Genomic DNA, 13,686 nt, shown 5'->3' with positions numbered 1-13,686 from the left:
ACCGCGATGCTAAACATGTAGCAGCTATAATGGACCGCTAGCAAAGACAGCTAGTTAAAATATGGTCACCATACAATTGAGGGTCTCTGTTGCATATGGTCTTCTTAAAAAAGATATTTGTGAATGACTTTGTTCTTAAGTAGATTTTGTAGTAAATGTAAGGCACAACAGCTTTTCTGCCAGTTGTGTTGTCAAACAAGCGCTAGAAACAAGAAATAGGCACTTACTGTTTTGAGAAGAGAAGAAAGGGACAACCTTCATTACATTGGAGGCCACAAGAATGGGGGTGTACCTGATCCAAAGGCCAAATTGACATTAGCATTTAGAAAAAATGACCATTTTGAATATGAATATGGGAAAGAACAAATGGTTTTGTGTGATTTTATTCCTCTTTGAGTGGTTTTGTGTATTGTGGCAGGACTGTTCTGCCCTGAACGCTGGTTTTGAGGCACATATACTATCAGCTGATTTTCTGATTTTATTACTCAGTTTCCACATTTTTAGTTTGGCTTTTTTACTCCTCTGCAAGAGTGTGTGGTGTTGCTTCTACATTCTGCTCTTGCAGCCTCTCGGTATCTTTCTCGTTATAGTTACTCCTAGAAAATATTAAAAGGGTACAATCAATCACAATGCACTACACCTGTGAATAAGCATCCACAGTCCCTTTCTAGAATCACCTCTTTAGCTATCACATGTATTTTTCTGTGATTTGGTGCATTTTTGTTATTGTTTTGAGTGTTTTTGGCATTTTGTGAATTCTGTGGTTATTTTAGAGTCACTTTGTGTATTTCTGTTTTGTATATTTTTGGAATTATGTGTTTTTTCTCGTAATTTTTTGTGTTTTTGTTGTTTGTGTGTTTTAGTTTTGTGTATTTGTCAAGGAGTTCATTTTTGGAGTCTTTTTTTCACCATGCTTTTTATAGTCTTCTTTCTGATGTTGTTAATTATTAACAGTTTGATACTTTGCCAATGTGTGGAAATCTGACTTTAAAGTGTTAAAGATGAAATACCAAAAATTACCCTGCATGTGTAAAGGAAAAATGCAGAATTTATTTTCTGTAATTGTATTTTCCTTTAAAATTACCAAAATTCCTCTTGGATTTTATTTTATTTTATCCATATAACACCAGTGATAAGACACATGTTATAACACAAAATATAATATTCCTCTACTTTACATAAAAAGATGTGAAAAATTTTTAAGCAATTCTGTTTTATGTAGCCATTGAAGTGAAGAGTAACGTTACATTTAGGCCATTTAGGTTGAGACAAACATGAAATGGTACATAGGTAAGACATACTGCATACTGTGAGCTATAGTCATAAAGCTTCACATTGTACAATGGGTGGTAAAATAAGCTGTGTCTCAGATTCAGAAGCATCTGCTAGTCTTTATGACTTGACAAAGATATCATAACAACCTAATTCACTAGGCCATAGAGTTTTAACACTACTTATTTAAAGGTCACTCAGGCTTTAGTCATCTTACTAAAAGGCTGTGTGACTTATATAAAGTAATGAACTGCAAGGCCGTGTGTTTGTGTGTGTGTGCATGTGCATATGTGTTGTTTACTCCTGTGTATTTGAGTTTGTATGCAATAAATACAATTACGGGAAATGATAAAATCAAAGAAATATTAAAGAAAAAGGTGTTTTTGACAGATTCAAAGCGTGAGTGCACTGAAAGGTTTGGAAAGCAGCCGAATGCCCGCATAATCAATGATGATGACCAGCTGTGTACTACTGAGTATTCACGGATCTTGCCTTTCGAGAACGGAGAGGTAAACCAAGCAGGATTTTTATACATCCAAACACATTTGAGCCTGTCTGACCAATCAACTCATATTGTTCAGATTGTTGTGTCCTTGGTAAATGGCCGACCGGGCTCAAAAAACTTCACCTACTCACCAGTGCTACAGGACTTTACTCAGGCCACCAACATCCGCCTACATTTCCTGCGCTCCAACACCCTGCTGGGCCACCTCATCTCAAAGGCACAGAGAGACCCTACTGTCACCCGACGGGTGAGCCTCACACTGCACACCCAGCTGTCATGTTGGCACATCCTTGTTCCTGTCAAGGAAAGCCTGATTTTGCAGTGCATCACTTAGGGGTGGGAGAAATAATCGATGTGTTGTCATTTAGACATAATCAATAGCCGATTCATATATTTCCAAAAATAATTTATTTAAATGGTAAGTTACAAGAATGACTGTAGACTGATATTTTAATGTATTAACTGATATTTTAAAGGCAATATAGTACTTGAGCTGCTTATTTAGTTTTTAGTTACTTTTTGTTCATTGTATATGTTACAAGCAAGGATGCTGCTATTTTAGTTTAGTTTAGTTTACAGATATCATATGCTGGTTTAATATAAAGTTAATTTATCTCCTGTTTGAATGCAATTGCTATGTTTTTAAAAACATAAATTCCTCAGTGGTCATAGTGAAAAACTAGAAATGCTGTGAAAAAGTCACTGATTGGCATCAGTTTGTAATCGAATGGCAGTCCCTATAATCATAAGAAAATGCAAAGCGCCAAAAAATTCCCACCTCCACCATCACCCTCCTTCAAACCTGCATTTTGCTTATACAGACCACAGACCTGCTGGCACATTATTTTCCAAGGAAAAAAAACTACTTTCCTTGTAGGGGATCCCTGATTTAAAACATGTCCAATTGCCTTTACTTATTTTACAACATGTTAAATATTTGCTTACAATTACATTTTCCTTTATGTGCTAACAGTATTACTACAGTATTAAAGACATCACTGTGGGCGGGCGCTGCGTCTGTCATGGACATGCTCAGGTGTGCGTAAAAGGACGGGACCAGGACAATCACAGCAGGTTAGTCAAATTATATTTGATCTTTGTTTATGTAGTGCACCCATGTACATCAACATGAATGACAAGAAAATATCCTTAAGGATAAGGGTTCAGTGTTTTATCAAACTAGTACAGTGCCCGTCGGAAGTATGCATTCATGTGGGAGCATAAGGGGTATAATTGCGTATTTTTGTATCTTTCTGTTGTGTTTTTGTGCATTTTTTGTATAATTACAGTTTTTTGTTGCCATTGCAGTATGATTCTGGAATGTTTTTGTGTATTTTTGTATAAATATTTAGTTTTGTGTATTTTGAATCATTTTCTTATGTTTGTTGTTGTTTGGTGTATTTTTCTGTAATGTATGTATTTTGGAGTAATTTTGTGTGTTTTTGGAGCCTTTTTGTATATTTTTATGCATTTCTGTTGTCATTTTGTGTACTTTTTGTATAAATATTGTTTAGTTTTTAGTTTCATTTAGTATATTTTTATTATAAATACTGTGTGTGTGTGTGCGTCTGTGCGTGTGTGTGTGTGTCGGCCATCTCCTCCGTGCATTATCTATCACACATGCGCACGAGCTTCTTGCACATAAACCATCGCAGGTTGTTGAGAGACACGGTAACTACGGTAGCCAGTTAAGTCAACTATTCATCAGCATATATGTCTATGCTGTACAACCCCTCGACTAACAGAGAAAGTTTGTCACACCAGTGCCACCACTGGATAAGTTTGTGTAGAGCCCTGATAATAATCAATATGTTGATAGGGATATAATATTAATAGTGAAAGTAGTAGCAGTAATAAAAGTAATGTTGTCATGATATTAATGGTAATAATTGCAATAACAAAATAATAATGTACTAAAAACAATATTAATAATAAACAATATTAAATAATTATAAGGTAATATAATGATAATATAGCAATGCTAATAATACAATGAGAACACCAGTAACTATAATAAAAAATATATATTAATAATGAAAAAAGAATATTATGGTAATTATAAGAATAGCAATAACTTCAATACAATAGTAAAATTATACAATAACAATAACAAAATAATATAATGAAAATCCAGTAACTATAATACAATAAAAACAATAAGAACATAAAATAATAAGGTAATAGCAATAATAATAATACAATGAGAATACCAGTAACTATAAGATAAAAGAATAATACAAAAAAAGAATATAAATACGAATAGCAATAACAATAATATAATAGTGTGTGTGTGTGCGTGTGCGTGTGCGTGTGTGAAAAAGAGAGACCCGAAAGTACCACAAAAAATAAACGTTTTGCAACACTAAAGTCGCAAATCTCTCTCAACGGCTCTGTGTGAGTTCACCATGTACATCCCGATGCATTGCACACACGCGCATCAGCCGTGTGTGTGTGTGTGTGTGTGTGTGTGTGTGTTTGTTTACATTGTAGCTGCTAGCATCTTTCTTAGCACATAGTAGAATATGAGAAGAAACACTCACTGTTGCGCAGAACAAACAATAATCAGAGTGGACCCATCCGCTCACAAAAACGTTACATTCCTCTGTCTGAAGAAGCAGAATGTTTGCGATAAGGTAATGACCATCAGTACAGGCTTAGCGAGTTTTAATATCTGTTGAAGAAAAAACCTGATGCTGATAAATCAAAGAACCTCAGATCAGGAAGATACCAGATGGATGCAACCAGGGAAACAAGATGCTGACTAAAGGGAAAAAAACCCAAACAACAGGAACATGTTTATTTACAGCTTAAAGTTGATGACATTCAAAACAAACCTTTATCAAAATGGAAAGTATTCATTGAATAAACAATCAGTTCGACCTGATTATACCTACAGCATCATAACTAAAGAAAGAAGATTATGGTCAACTAAGCATAACCTAAATGAGGAATGATATATTATACAGTATACTGAATCTATCAGTAAAATCAAGTAAATCAAGACAAAACCCTAACAGCAAGAGTCCCAGTTTAGAATTTTATATAAGTCTAATTTAAAAAAAAATGCCCAAAACCCAGTATTATTATTTTTTACTACTAATCATATTCCAACATCTGAGAACTGTTACAACATCTTGATATACGACTTGTCAGTTCTTAAAAGGTGTCAACTATTACAGACCATGTAATGTCAAACCTTTCTTTTTTTAATCGTAATAATAGCTATTAATCACTTAAAAAATTACTAATAATCTCAAATCTAAAGGTAATTAATTACAATCGCATCTTGTGAATTTGTAAACGACTCACTAAATCATCAAATGATTGCAGAGAAATTCTATTCATTCCGAAACTTTTATATTTTTGTAATTGCATCCAACTGGCATCTTCCTGATCTGAGGTTTTTTGACTGATTTATCAGCATCAGGTTTTTTTCTTCAGCAGATATTAAAACTCGTGATATTTGAAAATTTTTTTAGATGTACCTTTAAGTAGATGGAAGAAAGACTCTTTTTTTCTAGACTACTACAACTACTATTGTTATTGTTATTATTACTATTACGACATACAGAGCTGTCATTGCTAACAGATGGGTCATCTCTTGATGTCACATACGGAGAGATTTTTTTTTCCTTCCTTAGTTTATAGTTCCCAAAGTAGCGATAGCTTCTGTAACAGTGACATTGGCCTACTGCTCATTAACGGCAGTAGGTATTTCAGGTATTTCTCTGAAAACAGGGACTAGTGGATTACTGTCTCTAGTGTTGTACTTTTGAACGCATGAAAAGATAAATTTTGACAAAAATTTAGTACATCATCACACTATCCTTGCATTGTCATGGAAATGAAAGTTATTAGTTTGCTAAAGTTTTCCTGTCTTGTATTTCACAAGAATTCTTAAAAAGTTGAAATACTCAAATTACATTTTTAAAAGGTCATTTTACTGTTTAAAAAAAGTGCTTTAACATCAACAGGGTTGAGGGAACATTTTTACTCTCCCACACCTCAGACTCTCTTCTCCAGAGACCGTTGGCCAACGCTGAGAGAACTATCACATTGGCCACACAGAAATAACTCATGAGGACACATCAAAGTGATCAGTAGATGCCTCTGAGGAAGACTGACAGTTGGCAGTCGAAACATAGAAGATCAAAGTAAATCTCAAAGCAAATTTGAAACACAACACACAAAAAACAATCATATTTAAAATTGCCACCCCTCCATTGTGGTTGTTGTTGCTGATATGTCAGGAATAGTATTTTTGCATTGATGACTCACTGACACAATGCTTAGTGTCAATGTTCTCACTAAGCCCAAGGGTCGTCATTCCCTTCCACAGGCTCCAGTGTGAATGCCAACACAACACGTGCGGGGAGTCATGTGACCGCTGCTGCCCAGGCTACAACCAGAGGCCGTGGCGTGCTGCGACTGTTGACAGCCCAAACGAGTGTCAGCGTAAGTGAACTTGTGAAAAACTCTTTTCTGCTGCAGAAGCTAAAGTTGAAATAACCTGCCAACCTTTCTTCAGTGTGGGATTATAGGCTAGTCTACAGGGCTTTGCCTGATCAGCTGGCATCTAATGGCTTTTGGACTGTTGACAAATCTTCCTTACTATAAGCCACGCAGCAATCACAAACAGCAAAGAAAAAATGAAAAAGCCCTTTTAGCACCTTAATCATGTGCAAATTCAACACAAGGGCTGCACACAGGAAGATGATATGGCCCCTGCTTAAAGTTTGAGTTTTATAATTCCTTAATATTGTTCCTTTTTTGCAGAGTAACTATTTTGTGTTGCTTAGATACATACAAGTAATGACTCTTTGTCTATTGAGACTTTGCTCTTCAGCCTGCCAGTGCTTCTCCCATGCCCTCGACTGTTATTATGACCCAGAGGTGGAGAGGAAAGGAGCAAGTTTAGACACCTTCGGCAGGTATAATGGAGGAGGTGTGTGCATCAGCTGCCAGGTAAGAAATATGCTTCAAGTCTAAACTGATTCTAGTGTTTGCATGTGTGTGGTTATTGGTACGGAGTGAGTGTTTAAGAAAATATGGGAAAGAAATTTCCTTTGAGTGTGAGGGTGTGTATTCATTCTGGTAGCTGGATTTCTGAAGCCTAAACAACTTTCTATTTATACTTATCTGCAGGGATAATTAGAGAGGATGTTTCATTGCATTGTTTGACTTTGTAAGATTAGAACAATCTGCAGCAGATTCTGAAGGCTGATTGGTGGACCAGTGTTGTGGTAGTTACTAAAAAAAAGTAATTCATTACTAGTTACTCGTTACTTCTGTAAATTGTATTGAGATAACTTTACTTTTTACTGCATTTATAAAGTAACTTAACTACTTATTACTTTTCTTTTCGGTTTCTTAATTTGTGCAACCATCACTCAGACTGTGTAGTGTTTATGGATTGATTGATTGATTATTGATTGATCGATTTCTACTTTATTAATCCCACAACAGTGAAATGCTGGTGTTACACCAAACAAATAAAAATAAAAAGTTAAATATACAATAATGATTGGTTTGATTTAAATAAGTAAGTATTTACAAGTATAAAATATTTGCGTAAGGTTTTAGAATAAAAAACCACAGTCTCAGTGGCAAGGCAGAAAACAACATGTTTAGGTTGTGCTGTTTTTGTTCTGTACAAACATTTATATTTCTATTTTACATTTATTCATGGCGGAAAGCTCAGCAACTGGTTTCCAATTGTTCCCAAGCATGGCTGCTGCTCATCACCAGTAAATAAAGCCCAATACAACTTTGGAAAACAATAACTAGAAATAAATTGTTGCTCCCTGGCAAAGATTGTAGCTCTAATAACCGGTATAATGATAAACTTGGTGATACTACTGCCTGTGGATGCAGTACAGTGCCACAATTTCTGTCTCCAGTATGTTTCCATATTTTTCTGGGGTTTATAAACACTTGGCTGAGGAGGCATAACAAATGCTGCGCAACACTAGTGTTCACAATCACTTTTACTTTTAGCACCTTTATTTCACCTCACATCGCATGTTTGGGATGAGCTGATGTGTTTATTACCCAACGGGACAAAGAGGTAGGACTAAACAATGGACTATCGCCTTAATGGACTATTTCTGTGGTCATGATAGGTGAGGAGGACTATAAAGCGACGTATCAGCTCCGACGAGTATTTGAAACAGCTGACTGTTAATGATTTACTCTCAAAATCACAATAGATGCTCAAAAATAGTCACGTGTCTTCCTGTAATATGCAGTTTTTTGTGTGGATAGCCAGACATCCACTATGGTAATCAGTTGATGTTGGAATTCTAAACACAAATGGCACCCTGCTTTCCCATGGTGCATCAGAAATGTTAATAAAATTCTGAACTCACCTTAGCAGTCATCAAGTCTCGATTATTTACTTGAAACGACTTCACATCCTTCACCCATCCACACACAAACTGGTTGTAACCGTGGATTTATATAACACTATGTTTAATAAGTAGTTCACAATGTCTGGCTAACAAACAGCGAATATCTGTGGACCAGTCTGACAAACCTCATATGGGAAATATGCCCCATGATTAGGGATGGGAATTGATAAGGATTTAATGATTACGTTTTCTATTCTGCTTAACGAAAAAAGGGAGAACAAACAATGTGGATCAACACACAAACTTAGTCAGTGACTCACAGCTCAGTGATATCTATCCAGGCCTGTGTCATTTTCCTCTTCCCTCTAGGACCTAGGTTCCCAAAGTGGGGTATGGGTGCCTTCAGGGGTACGCAAATTGTCATGGGGGTACATGAATAAAAAATAATAATTGTAAACTAGAATATAAATGGACCAGCAGTCAGGAGCCTCCATGCATTGCCTCAAATTACACATTACATTATTCGTTTTATAATTTTTAAATTATTTTTATTATATAATATTCCTAAACAGGATAGGTAAAATTCAGTCAAATTACACTGTAGGGACCCCATTTTAATATCACAAATTTTAGGCGTCTGTGTGCATGCGTCGTGCGTGTGTGTGTGTGATGTTAAAATTTGAGTAAGTAATAATAATTTAAACATTTTAAAAATACATTTTTATTCAGAATTTTTTTCAATTATAAATTATTAGACACTTCAGGGGACCCCACATGGGGTCATGACCCCAAGGTTGAAAATCACTGCATTTCATTAATATATTTTTTAAGTGTGCAGAAGTCGGGAGTACATGGTTTAAGATTAAATGTCTGAAGGGGTACGGGACTGTGAAAAGATTGGGAACCACTGCTCTAGGAGAAACTAGAGGCAGACAATGTGAACTAGAGCGAGTACTGCAGCCTCTGAGTCAGTTAGACTCTGTCCTTTGTCATGGTCATCTAAATGAAATACATGACAAGGCGTTTAACGTTAACAGTGGTGCTAACATGATAGGGTCAGGGTGAGTTAGTTAGTTACCAGCTGTAGTATCCAGAGCAGAGGGCATGCTAGCACTGTTGAGTTGAGATTAACTCTGGAGCAGATCCAAAACGCGTGGCGCTAAGTATGCAAATGTTTCTGCATACTGGTAGTATTCCCTCCTTTTGATGAACTATCCACTTTATTAGTGTTGCAGGTTTCCCTGTTGTCATCCTTTCTTGTGAAATATAACAAATTTCAGGCATTTGTGCCACTTGGGCGCCATGTTTCCTGCTGGCTGCACTGGTGAATGGCATTGCCACGTACCTTGCGTAACTTGCGAAAATGACAGAAAACATCACGGACGACATCGTCTGGTGCATGCAGTCACAGGACGAATACGGTTGAGTTCATCACAGTATACTGTACCTACTCCAAACCAGGTGGCGTTAATGCGCCTTCAAACCGTTTTGTCATCCTTCATTAAACAGCTAAACACAAAACTTTACCAACAAAGACAAGAAGAATAATTAATGTTGGCATTGTGAGTTCAAACAGGCAGGACCTAGAAGACCCACTGGCATCATTTAAATCAGCTGTGTGGGGAACATTTTGGGTTTCCTGTGAAGTACAACAGCGATGGCATGCGGATGGTTTATTGGACAAGGACAGTATGTCAGCTTTGTTAGACTGCTGTGCATTATGTCCATGGAAACATATTATGCATGCTAATGCATATCAGACAGCATCATCCAGATGCAGCATTCACTGGAGCCAGTCAAAAGAAAACAGGAGTCCAACAACTTATTTCCACTGTTGTCAAGAATCCTCTAGATGTGAAAGCAGACAGGACCAAAGCCATTACTGGCTGAAGCTATTATACATTTCAACAGCTACAGTATGCATCCATATTCATTAGTAGTGGACCCAGGCTTTATTTATTAAAAGTGTTTATTAAAAGTGCTTGAGCCGTGTTACAATGTCTCATCCCATGCGCAGAATAAGCCACACGGGGGTTCCGGCCCTTTACAAGCGCACACGCGCAGTTGTTGAGCAGGACTTGTTGCCTGGCTGTACCTGCTACCTCAGTGAGAGAGTTTTCTCAACGGCAGGTGACATAGTTACTGCAAACAGATCTGCCCTGACTACTGGTGATGTAGACCAGAGGAAGGCAACTTTTATCACAGCGGGGCCACAACAATGTGTTTGTTTGATTGGACGGCCACATGTTCATTAACGCAGGAAAGAAAAAAATAGTTTTTATAGTAATGTGTGTGTTTTTCTGTCATTCTGTTTATGTGAATTTCTGTTATCCTTATATTCCTGTAAAATGTTTTTTCGAGCTGTATTGTGTATTTTTCTTGTTATTTTGCTTGTTTGTACTGCGGGTTTGCATAGTAATTTTTCATGTTTTTCTTGTCTTTTTGTGTACTGTTGTTGTCTTTTTCTGTATTTATATATTTTTCTGAGTAATTTTGTGAATTTCTGTTTTCATTTTGTTCATTTATGGAGTAGTTTTGTGGGTTTTTGGAAAATTCTCTTTGTTTTTCTCTTGTCTTTTACTGTATTTTCCTGCAATCTTGTAATTCTATGTACAGTTTTTTTTAATGCATTCTTGCTTTTGTTTTGTGTATTTTTCTGTCATTTTATACGTTTACTTATGGCCGTGCATAAACTTAGAACCAGTTGCCTATTTCTGATGTAGACCAACTCATTTTTTTAAGATAAACTTGAAACCAGAATAATGCTTGAGTACCTTTTTTAATGTTTTTTTTTTAATTTGTTTTAAGCTTGAGTACCTTAAGTGGTGCATAATGACTCTACAGCTTATACCAAGTTATTCCAGGTAGCTCTAGATGGCACTTTGTTGAAAAAAGTGTTACTTGCACCTGTCTGTTAAAAAACAAATGAAAATAACCTAGAATGATGCACTTTTTTTTTTTTTTTTTTTTGCTAATTCCTGTTGTATTGAACTCGTACCAGGGACACCAGATGAAAACTAACCTCTTTTGGCTAAATCTGGCTCATTTAGAGCATGTTTGTTTATTAATGTGCATTGTTCCTTTTAAATAATCAATTAATTAAAATTAAATTCAAACAGTGACCCCAAAACCGAAGTAGCGTGACACCCCTACAATCTATAGGCACAGAAAATTACGAATGCTGCCTGGCAGATTGTCAGCCACTACGGACACACACTGTATGGGTCAACAATTTTAAATCCGGCATTACCAAATGATGTATGTTTAATATTTAGGATCTCAAATTGTCTGTATTCCTGAAGCTTTTCAAAGAGGGTGGCACCCTAGTACCCCCATTAACAAGCCGTTACTGCCGCAAATGCGTCCATCAGCTTTTCTCTCTGCGGATCGCTACAACAGATATCCGTTTAACTCAGTCTCATCACCATTTATTGGGTTTTTGACCAACACTGCTGAGAAAACATGCGGGGGCAGGTTGTGCACATTGGAGATTGCCGTGTATGGAATATCAGAGTACATATTGAACAGAACAGAGACAAGAGACTGTCTAATTCAATTCAACTTTATTTATATAGCACTAATTATGACAATAGTCATTTCATAGTGCTCTGTTTAATAAAAGGAATCCATTTCACAAGCTGCTCTGAAGCTTATGGATGTCTGTCTATTAGACATTACATGATGACAACATAAGTAAATGTGCTGCCACCATGTAATGACCTTACTAAAACATACAACGCAAAATATGCAAATATATGGCTCAGGAGCCTGATCCGGACTGAGGGCCACCTATTGAGTACCCCTGGTCTATATGCTCTTTATACTAAACAAATGTATAGTGTAGTTCACTATGAACTAACAAGTGCCATGCACCTGTATGTAGTTACATCCCCTGTAGTAATACTAGTCTAGACATTATTGTTTTTCTAAAACATTGTTCCTTCATGACTGTAAAAAAGGTCCTTCTAATTCAATTTGTTACAGTGCTTCTATGTTTTCCTTTAGCACAACACTGCTGGAGTGAACTGTGACCAATGCACTGAGGGCTTTTACAGACCTTATGGAGTGTCTCCTGAGTCACCTGCAGGATGTATACGTAAGTCTGTCAACAATATAAAACTATTAAACTGTTAAACTCAGTTTAGTTAAGAAGGGAATTAATTTCTATCACTTGAATAAGAATTTACTTAATAATAACTTTTGTTACAATAGCTCTCAAGGTTAAGACATTATAGCAAAGGTGAAAAAAGAAACATAAGGCAAGGTATATGATTACAATGTAAACATAGAGTCAAAATCAGTAATTATATTAACATTTGAAATTGAATATAGTTTTGCATGACAATATAAGTATAATAGTATGTACAAGTGTGATCTACACTCCTACAGTGTACAACCAAAAAGTTGTTGGAGACTGATTTGCACTTGTAATTAGAATTGGATGTATTTTGATTTTAGTCTGTTGGGTTAAAATTAGAACATGTGAAGTTTTTTGGCCACAGGCAGGAATAGTTTTTTGTGGCAATCTGTTGACTACCGTGGTAGGATCAGCCTGGTGCTGAAGGTGCTCCTCTGGTTGACCAGCACATCATGTTGTGGGTGGAACAAGATGGAGTTTAACTTTGACAGCTTTCACCCTTTTGTCTGCTCATCAGATCATCATAAAGTATAACCATAAAAAAGGAAAACTGTCAGCTCAGTGAAAAACTGATACAGTTGCAGTCTCCCTATGCAGTTATTTGACCCTTGTACATGGGACTAATGAGATATGCCAAAACAAAAGTCTTATTTAAAGCCAGGCATTAGGGTCTTGTTTTAGACAGACGTTAGCGGCACCAGTGCACAGACATCAGCGCCATCAGTGCTGGCATTGTTGCTAATTTGAGCCCCTCTAATGTTTACATTGTTTTATTGGTCCAGGGCTGTTCCCTGGAGTAAAAATAGCTGCCAGTTGTTTTTAGATGTTATAGAGTTAAACTGTGTGCTCGTGCTCCCAGCACAGTTTAACACAAGTCATCAGCACAAGTAAATTGTCTAATTTAATTTCATTTTATATATACATATACAGTATGTGTATATTTATATATATATATATATATATATATACTGTATATATATATTAGGAGTGTGCATCTCTACCGTATGAGGCGATCCGATACGCATATCGATACACGGGTTATGATTTTATTCACTAACGATACATTTTAAGACATTACGATTCGATGCAATCCAATGCTCTTATCTATTTGTTTGGTGAAAAAACTTAAAGAGAAATGTATCAGTCATTGTGTTTATTTATCAAATACACACAGACAACAAAGACGTTGAAAAAAATTATTCAACACTAAAAACATGTCAATGTTTACTAATGGCACACAATAGAGAAAACTGTAGAAGAGGATGAAAACAATTTTTATTTTGAATTACTTACTGTTTTTGTTCTGCCATTTGGTAATAATAATATAAAGAACAAAAGGCAAGCTGTGCATCAAGTGACATTAACACAGTAACATAAGTGCAAGAAAAAATAAAGTGGCACACTGAAAACTAAACAGCAGC

The 13,686-nt window shown here is 36.1% G+C and overlaps 1 protein-coding gene across 1 annotated transcript in view; it reads left to right on the top strand.

Annotated features, from left to right (window-relative positions):
- The window catches only part of LOC114478810 (laminin subunit alpha-3-like), a 97,026-nt gene that overhangs the window by 50,933 nt on the left and 32,407 nt on the right, over positions 1-13,686 (top strand). The window contains exons 4-9 of the mRNA XM_028472091.1: positions 1,663-1,781; positions 1,854-2,024; positions 2,751-2,851; positions 6,117-6,232; positions 6,624-6,742; positions 12,133-12,223. Of these exons, the coding sequence (XP_028327892.1) occupies positions 1,663-1,781; positions 1,854-2,024; positions 2,751-2,851; positions 6,117-6,232; positions 6,624-6,742; positions 12,133-12,223 (717 nt within the window). The remainder of the gene's footprint in view (positions 1-1,662; positions 1,782-1,853; positions 2,025-2,750; positions 2,852-6,116; positions 6,233-6,623; positions 6,743-12,132; positions 12,224-13,686) is intronic.

This window comes from Gouania willdenowi, chromosome 17, assembly GCF_900634775.1.
Source record: "Gouania willdenowi chromosome 17, fGouWil2.1, whole genome shotgun sequence".
Taxonomy (NCBI): Eukaryota; Metazoa; Chordata; class Actinopteri; order Blenniiformes; family Gobiesocidae; genus Gouania; species Gouania willdenowi.
The sequence above is the reverse complement of the archived record's forward strand: the minus strand, read 5'-3'. Positions and strand labels throughout refer to the sequence as shown.